Source organism: Oncorhynchus nerka, linkage group LG22 (genome assembly GCF_034236695.1).
Source record: "Oncorhynchus nerka isolate Pitt River linkage group LG22, Oner_Uvic_2.0, whole genome shotgun sequence".
Lineage (NCBI taxonomy): Eukaryota > Metazoa > Chordata > Actinopteri > Salmoniformes > Salmonidae > Oncorhynchus > Oncorhynchus nerka.
Genome location: NC_088417.1, coordinates 20,177,925 through 20,186,923, shown reverse-complemented (window position 1 = coordinate 20,186,923; position 8,999 = coordinate 20,177,925). Strand labels below are relative to the sequence as shown.

Sequence of the window (8,999 nt, the reverse complement as noted above, 5' to 3'; positions counted from 1 at the left end):
TCTGGTTAAGGACAGAGATTAGGCCTAGTAGCCTACTCCCTAGACTCCTAGTCTCCAATCATTTCTGTCTGGACGGCAAAGATAATCAGTTTTCTAAAGGGTATTTAGCTTGTTTAGAGTAGAACTATGAGGTATGAGTTGAGTGTCAGAGTGAAGGACATGTAAGTTAGGTTTACCTGCCTGGTGTGCCATCTCCCCCGCCTTCAGTTTACAGCACCACCACAGTGACCTCTAGCGGCCTTCACCTGAACTACACTCTACATGCTCGTAGTCTTCGAAACCTGATAGCTGATAGTGCTCTGTAATGCCAGAATGACTGTCAGATAATTATAATGAAAGATATATGTCTCATCAGAGGTACTCTGATGCATTCCTGTGAGGAGAAAAGAGAAGAAGAGAGGAGAAAGAGGGGAGGAGAGAAGAGATGAGATGAGTGTAAAAGAGGAGAAGAGGGGGTAAGGAGAAGAACAGAGAAAAGGGGGGTCGATTGAGAGGAGAGAACAGCGTATAGTGAAAAGAGGAGAAGAGAACAGTATAGAGTGAAAAGAGGAGAAGAGAACAGCATAGAATGAAAAGAGAAGAGAACAGCATAGAATGAAAAGAGAAGAGAGAACAGCATAGAATGAAAAGAGAAGAGAGAACAGCATAGAGGAGAAGAGGACAGTAGAGTGAAAAGAGGAGAAGAGAGGAGAGAACAGCATAGAGTGAAAAGAGAACAGCAGAGTGAAAAGAGGAGAGAATAGCATAGAGTGAAGAGAAGAGAGAACATCATAGAATGAAGAGAAGCGAGGAAAGAAGAGAACAGCATAGAGTGTAAATAGGAGAAGAGAGGAGAGAACAGCAGAGTGAAGAGAGGAGAGAACAGCAGAGTGAAAAGAGGAGAGAACAGCAGAGTGAAAAGGAGAAGAGAGAACAGCATAGAATGAAAAGAGGAGACGAGAGGATGAAATTCCAGTGATAAACTCATCCCAGCTGTGTTCTGTCTGCCTCACAGATCATTCAGTCATTTACGAGTTTAATGTGATGATGAAGAATGTCTTTATACCATAACAACATTCACATGGCTGAGAGCGAGAGGGCGAGAGAGAAATAAAGAGAGATTCAGTCCTCACACAACCACTTCTGTCACATTAAAACCCTGGAAGGCTCGATTTAACAGCCTGAGATGGTCTTAAAGGAGTTGTGGTATTGTCCATGACAGGAGGGTGGGGAAAGGGAGTGAGAAAGAAAGAAGAGGGAGAGTGATAGTCTCAGATCTTTGAAAGTACCTCCTTTTTAACAGCTCATGTCATATCAACTCATACCCCAAAATGTTATTGACTCATCCTTGTAGTTGTGGCCAAAGCATAAATTAGAGACAACCCACTCGGTTTGGAAATATTTTGAAGACAATATATATATGACATCCATCAGATCAGTGTTTTCACAGTTCTCCTCTTTCTTTTTCCCTCTCCCTGTTTCCTTTTCTCTCATTGGTTGAGTATTATACTGATGTACTGTATCTGGTACTGTACCGTATATTGGGAACTTCAGAGGAGTAGTACAAATGTTAACCTTATTTGGACAAAAACAGAGAATCATCTTCAGATGTGTTTGTCTGAGATCCGTTTGTGTGTGTTTTGAAAGTGTGTGTGTGGGTCTGCGCCTCAGAACCAACATATTCATGTGTGACACACAGACAGTTTCCTGTTATGACATGATAATGTAAATATGGGAACCCACTGATGCTCTGAGTAGCCTCTATTCAGTTCCTGCTTGTCCGCTAGAGCAGTGGTTACTGTTGAACGTTGCAATAGTAGAATGCACAAGGTGCAACTTCTAAATTGGGTCGTGCATCATCACTTCCTCTTGTCATGTCAGTCATTACACACCTTAGAGCTATTTATAACTTGTCAGAAATGTCCAGATCAACTAGCCCATGTAAGCAAATGTTTTTTTAGCCCATAGATAGTTGTAATTTTTTAGTCACTCAAACATCACATGAATATACATTAGACAGGGCCAAATATATAGAATTGCAAGAAAATTTGCTTTAAATCTGAAAATTGTATTTGCACCTTATGACAAAATATGTAGAATTGCAGAAAATAAACCTGAAAAATTCATTGGGGTGTTCCCCAATGCTGGAAGGGGGGCTCCAAGTGAAACATTTTGGGAACCCCTGCACTGGAAGCCCCCATTAGTGCTGAAAAATCTGTCCATAGAGTAGGGTTAGAAGTCAACCAAGATCTAAGGTCAGTTTAGTATTTCCAACCCCTACTGCTTCAGGTTAGGATTGGTGAAGGGAACTGATCCTAGAACATGTGAAACTCATTTCCCTCTATGCTGAGCACAACTGAAAGCATGTGAACCAATAACAGCACACCAATCAAAGCACTTTATTGCACCGTATAGTATGACATTGAGCCAACGGAAGGCTCTTATAAAAGTGTCCTTTTGATCTTTTCATCATGTGTACAAAACAGTCACACACACCTGTACCGTACAAAACACTATTTACACACAATATATACATACGAACACACACACACCATGCAGTCTCTCTCACCTCTAGTTTCTGGACCAGGTTTAACCCTACTCACCAGACTCGTTTCTCTCCAACACACAGTCAGGGGCTGATAATGACATCACCATTCTCCAGTACAGAATAACAAGCAAATAAATACACGTCATGATATGCATGTTTTTCATACATGGCATCACATTATAGCTATCTGAGACAAAAGTAGCTGATGAATTAAATAAAAATGAAATGTGTTGTGTTTTTAATGATCAAACTCAAAAGATGAATGTAAACAAAGCATAAGGAGCACTAAAATGTTTTTCACAGAAAAGTTATAACTGATAACATGCATATAAGATGCCATAAGTAATAACTTATGACTAACATATTTAAAATAAATAAATAAACTGTCTCTCTGTTAGAACACTTCACTGTGGGTGTGTCTCTTTGTTAGAACATTTCACTGTGGGTGTGTCTCTTTGTTAGAATACTTCACTGTGGGTGTGTCTCTTTGTTAGAATACTTCACTGTGGGTGTCTCTTTGTTAGAACACTTCACTGTGGGTGTGTCTCTGTTAGAATACTTCACTGTGGGTGTGTCTCTGTTAGAACACTTCACTGTGGGTGTGTCTCTTTGTTAGAACACTTCACTGTGGGTGTGTCTCTGTTAGAACACTTCACTGTGGGTGTGTCTCTGTTAGAACACTTCACTGTGGGTGTGTCTCTGTTAGAACACTTCACTGTGGGTGTGTCTCTTTGTTAGAACACTTCACTGTGGGTGTGTCTCTGTTAGAACACTTCACTGTGGGTGTGTCTCTGTTAGAACACTTCACTGTGGGTGTGTCTCTGTTAGAACACTTCACTGTGGGTGTGTCTCTGTTAGAACATTTCACTGTGGGTGTGTCTCTGTTAGAACACTTCACTGTGGGTGTGTCTCTGTTAGAACACTTCACTGTGGGTGTGTCTCTGTTAGAACATTTCACTGTGGGTGTGTCTCTGTTAGAACACTTCACTGTGGGTGTGTCTCTGTTAGAACACTTCACTGTGGGTGTGTCTCTGTTAGAACACTTCACTGTGGGTGTGTCTCTGTTAGAACACTTCACTGTGGGTGTGTCTGTTAGAACACTTCACTGTGGGTGTGTCTCTGTTAGAACACTTCACCGTGGGTGTGTCTCTGTTAGAACACTTCACTGTGGGTGTGTCTCTGTTAGAACACTTCACTGTGGGTGTGTCTCTGTTAGAACACTTCACTGTGGGTGTGTCTCTGTTAGAACACTTCACTGTGGGTGTGTCTCTGTTAGAACACTTCACTGTGGGTGTGTCTCTGTTAGAACACTTCACTGTGGGTGTGTCTGTTAGAACACTTCACTGTGGGTGTGTCTCTGTTAGAACACTTCACCGTGGGTGTGTCTCTGTTAGAACACTTCACTGTGGGTGTGTCTCTGTTAGAACACTTCACTGTGGGTGTGTCTCTGTTAGAACACTTCACTGTGGGTGTGTCTCTGTTAGAACACTTCACTGTGGGTGTGTCTCTGTTAGAACACTTCACTGTGGGTGTGTCTCTGTTAGAACACCTCACTGTGGGTGTGTCTCTGTTAGAACACCTCACTGTGGGTGTGTCTCTTTGTTATAACACTTCACTGTGGGTGTGTCTCTGTTAGAACACCTCACTGTGGGTGTGTCTCTGTTAGAACACCTCACTGTGGATGTGTCTCTTTGTTAGAACACTTCACTGTGGGTGTGTCTGTTAGAACACTTCACTGTGGGTGTGTCTCTGTTAGAACACTTCACTGTGGGTGTGTCTCTGTTAGAACACTTCACTGTGGGTGTGTCTCTGTTAGAACACTTCACTGTGGGTGTGTCTCTTTGTTAGAACACTTCACTGTGGGTGTGTCTCTGTTAGAACACTTCACTGTGGGTGTGTCTCTGTTAGAACACTTCACTGTGGGTGTGTCTCTGTTAGAACACCTCACTGTGGGTGTGTCTCTGTTAGAACACTTCACTGTGGGTGTGTCTCTGTTAGAACACTTCACTGTGGGTGTGTCTCTGTTAGAACACTTCACTGTGGGTGTGTCTCTGTTAGAACACTTCACTGTGGGTGTGTCTCAAATAGCACCTGATTCCCTACACGGAGTCCTACTTGTCCTAAGTAGTGTACCTTAAAGGAAACGGGGCCATTTAGAAAGCATTGTGTCTCTGGTCCAGAGCTGGGTTTCACAACTCCTTGCAACTACATTCCCCCCTGCTACTTACTGGGCTCTCTGCTTAGCAGAATCACATATTACCATAATCATATGCGTACAATGTTTAAACAATGTGGGATAGAAACAATGGTTTACTTCTAACGGATTCACTTGGCATTTAGGAGTCAATGAGTTTTAGGAAACAAATCGAGAATGTGATTCTAATAAGAGGAGTGCAACTGCACTGCATTGCGCACACACGCGCGCACACACACGCACGCACACACACATGTACACAGGGTGTGGGTGGAGAGAGCTGTATAACAGGGCTAGTCCTCAGTGTGTTTCAGTTATCTCTCCATATAGATTATGTTTATATACAATATTTATATTTATACACTAATCTGAACCCCCTGTCTTCTTCTGACAATATACTTTAATAACTTTATTTTTAATGTCTATTTCATCAACAAAACAGACATGTTCAGGGATATTTTCTCTCTCTCTCCTAACAACAACTACTAGTGGTCCAGTCAGTCTTCCTGTCTATCGATACACAGTGTTCCCTTAAGGTTTTGTACAGTGACTTCCTGTCTATCGATACACAATGTTCCCTTAAGGTTTTGTACAGTGACTTCCTGTCTATCGATACACAATGTTCCCTTAAGGTTTTGTACAGTGACTTCCTGTCTATCGATACACAGTGTTCCCTTAAGGTTTTGTACAGTGACTTCCTGTCTATCGATACACAGTGTTCCCTTAAGGTTTTGTACAGTGACTTCCTGTCTATCGATACACAGTGTTCCCTTAAGGTTTTGTACAGTGACTTCCTGTCTATCGATATACAGTGTTCCCTTAAGGTTTTGTACAGTGACTTCCTGTCTATCGATACACAGTGTTCCCTTAAGGTTTTGTACAGTGACTTCCTGTCTATCGATACACAGTGTTCCCTTAAGGTTTTGTACAGTGACTTCCTGTCTATCGATACACAGTGTTCCCTTAATGTTTTGTACAGTGACTTCCTGTCTAGGTGTCAGGTTTAACCTGGGGTGCAGAAACAGCCATACCTCCACCACAGCACAACTAAAGGATCAGACAACTGGCACCACACCATATGACCATGTGCAGATTCAAAAATACAGTACGTCTTGATTTAAAATTAACACTAGCGATATACAAGCACATATCCATACACACGCATGCGAACACACACATACACACACATCCCCCTCACTCAGGTCCACCCCCCCAGGATGGGGCCTCTGTGTTACATGTTATAAGCCACGTAGATGGGGTCGAGCTGGTCCTGTAGGAAGCCGTCCCGGAGGTGCATGCGCTGCTTCTCCCCGCGAGAGTTGATGGGGATCACCCCGATGTCCGTTACTACGACGACCCCAACGATGAGGTAATGCTCCTCCAGCACCGCCTTGGTCACCATGGGAACCAGGTCCAGGGCTTCCTGCTCCGAGCCTTCTAGTTCTATTACGACTACCAGCAGGTTAGTCCAGGGAAACACCGCACTGTGGCACACACACATGTACACGTACACACACACACACACACACACACACACACACACACACACACACACACACACACACACACACACACACACACGTAATTTACAACTATAGTGATTATACCTTAATTAAGAATTGAAATAGAAACATCTGTTTTAGGTGTGTATAGCAACGTACCACTCCATGATGTTCTTGTGCGTCCTGATGACGGAGGTCTCTATGTCTATAGGATGATACCTCATCCCCCTCAGCTCCATGGCCTCCTCCAACGCGCCCACAACATACAGAGCATCATGTCTCTCTGGGGAGGAAACAGAGAGAAAGGGTGAGTGTGTGTGTTAGTGTGTGTGTGTGTGTGTGTGTGTGTGTGTGTATACCTCCGCTGGCATCAGTGAGTTCAGTACGTCGTAAGAAGCCCAGGTATCCGGTGCGAGCCCAGACGGTGGACGTGTCTCCGAAGCTGAGTCTGGAGGTGAAGTGATCAGACTGAAGGACCTCCTCTCCATAACCACTGTAATATCCACTGCCATTATGGGCACTGTGCACCCAGATCTAGAGAGGGGAGAGACAGACAATTTCATTTAAATCATCTTTGTTGGGGCAACATAAAATCAGGAAACAAGATCATTAAATCAATTAGTGTGTATGTGTGTGTGCTGACCTCTCCTAGGTGGGAGTCTCCCAGCGGTCCCTTGGTCTCTGGGTTGGCGATGATGATGCGGACACCAGGTAAGATCTGAAACAGTCACCATGGTTACGCTACAATCTCCAGTTCCACATACGGCATATACTGCAGCCTATGAGGCATTCTGGTCTGTGTAGAGAGCTGCAGCCGAACCACCCAGTGAACCACAGACAGGAGAGAAGCTGAGTCTAAGGACTCTACAGTGATGAAGCTTAATGATTGTAAATGTTCAAACATGGCTCAGAACCCACCTTTCCTGACTCCATGAGAGGGAGACTGTGAGGAGAACCTCTCTCCACCAACCGCACCCTGAGAGAAACAAAAAACACTGTTATACAAGTTGATTGGTTGATTGATCTGATTGGTTGTTGCTGTGATTGACCGACAAACCTACCTATCATGCCGCAGAGCTCTCATGTCCACGTACACTGTAGTGGGATCCGGCCCAGAGGTTCCCTGTAACCAATCACAGCACAGAGTGAGCATGTTATCACACACAAACAAACATGTACAGTACATAAACACACACACACGCGTACACACACACACACGCCTACACATACACACGCGTACACACGCGTACACACGCGTACACACACACACACACGCGTACACACACACACGCGCACACACACACACACGCGTACACACACACACACGCACACACACACACACACACACACACACACACACACACACACACACACACACACACACACACACACCTGTAGACAGATAGCCAGGTTGACCCTACAGCCGAATGCTGTGCTGACAGATCGGGGGTGCAGGCCCAGGTCTTTAAACAGCTTGGAGAAGGAGTGTGTTAGAGACATCCTGGGTCTCTCCTCTGCTACCACAACACACGCCCTCACACGGGACAGGTCCAGGCCCCGTGCCTGGAGAGGAAGTGGAGGGGTGTGAAGAGAAGGAGAGAGTGGGGTGAAGAGGAGGAGGGATGGGGTGAAGAGGAGGAGAGATGGGGTGAAGAGGAGGTGTGAGGGGTGAAGAGGAAGAGAGAATGAGGTGAAGAGGAGGAGAGAGTGGGGTGAAGAGGAGGAGAGAGTGGGGTGAAGAGGAGGAGAGAGTGGGGTGAAGAGGAAGAGAGAGTGGGGTGAAGAGGAAGAGAGAGTGGGGTGAAGAGGAGGAGAGAGTGGGGTGAAGAGGAGGTGTGAGGGGTGAAGAGGAGGAGAGAATGAGGTGAAGTGGAGGAGAGAGTGGGGTGAAGAGGAGGAAAGAGTGGGGTGAAGAGGAGGAGAGAGTGGGGTGAAGGGGAGGAGAGAGTGGGGTGAAAGGGAGGAGAGAGTGGGGTGAAGAGGAGGAGAGAGTGGGGTGAAGAGGAGGAGAGAGTAGGGTGAAGATGAGGAGAGAGTGGGGTGAAGAGGAGGAAAGAGTGGGGTGAAGAGGAGGAGAGAGTGGGGTGAAAATAAGGAGAGAGTGGGGTGAAGAGGAAGAGAGAGTGGGGTGAAGAGGAGGAGAGAGTGGGGTGAAGAAGAGGAGAGAGTGGGGTGAAGAGGAGGAGAGATGGGGTGAAGAGGAGGAGAGATGGGGTGAAGAGGAGGAGAGATGGGGTGAAGAGGAGGAGAGAGTGGGGTGAAGAGGAGGCGAGAGTGGGGTGAAGAGGAGGAGAGAGTGGGGTGAAAAGGAGGAGAGAGTGGGGTGAAGGGGAAGAGAGAGTGGGGTGAAGAGGAGGAGAGAGTGGGGTGAAGAGGAGGAGAGATGGGGTGAAGAGGAGGAGAGAGGGGGTGAAGAGGAGGAGAGATGGGGTGAAGAGGAGGAGAGATGGGGTGAAGAGGAGGAGAGAGTGGGGTGAAGAGGATGAGAGATGGGGTGAAGAGGAGGAGAGATGGGGTGAAGAGGAGGAGAGATGGGGTGAAGAGGAGGAGAGATGGGGTGAAGAGGAGGTGTGAGGGGTGAAGAGGAGGAGAGAATGAGGTGAAGTGGAGGAGAGAGTGGGGTGAAGAGGAGGAAAGAGTGGGGTGAAGAGGAGGAGAAAGTGGGGTGAAGGGGAGGAGAGAGTGGGGTGAAAGGGAGGAGAAAGTGGGGTGAAGAGGAGGAGAGAGTGGGGTGAAGAGGAGGAGAGAGTAGGGTGAAGATGAGGAGAGAGTGGGG

At 45.9% G+C, this 8,999-nt stretch overlaps 1 protein-coding gene across 1 annotated transcript in view; it reads right to left on the bottom strand.

Annotated features, from left to right (window-relative positions):
* Positions 1-4,463: 4,463 nt before the first annotated feature.
* Positions 4,464-8,999, bottom strand: part of LOC115104502 (disco-interacting protein 2 homolog C-like) — a 73,300-nt gene continuing 68,764 nt past the window's right edge. The window contains exons 31-37 of the mRNA XM_065007025.1: positions 7,616-7,786; positions 7,285-7,346; positions 7,142-7,199; positions 6,867-6,941; positions 6,583-6,757; positions 6,383-6,506; positions 4,464-6,205 (exon numbers count right to left, since the gene is read on the bottom strand). Of these exons, the coding sequence (XP_064863097.1) occupies positions 5,953-6,205; positions 6,383-6,506; positions 6,583-6,757; positions 6,867-6,941; positions 7,142-7,199; positions 7,285-7,346; positions 7,616-7,786 (918 nt within the window). The 3' untranslated portion in view covers positions 4,464-5,952. The remainder of the gene's footprint in view (positions 6,206-6,382; positions 6,507-6,582; positions 6,758-6,866; positions 6,942-7,141; positions 7,200-7,284; positions 7,347-7,615; positions 7,787-8,999) is intronic.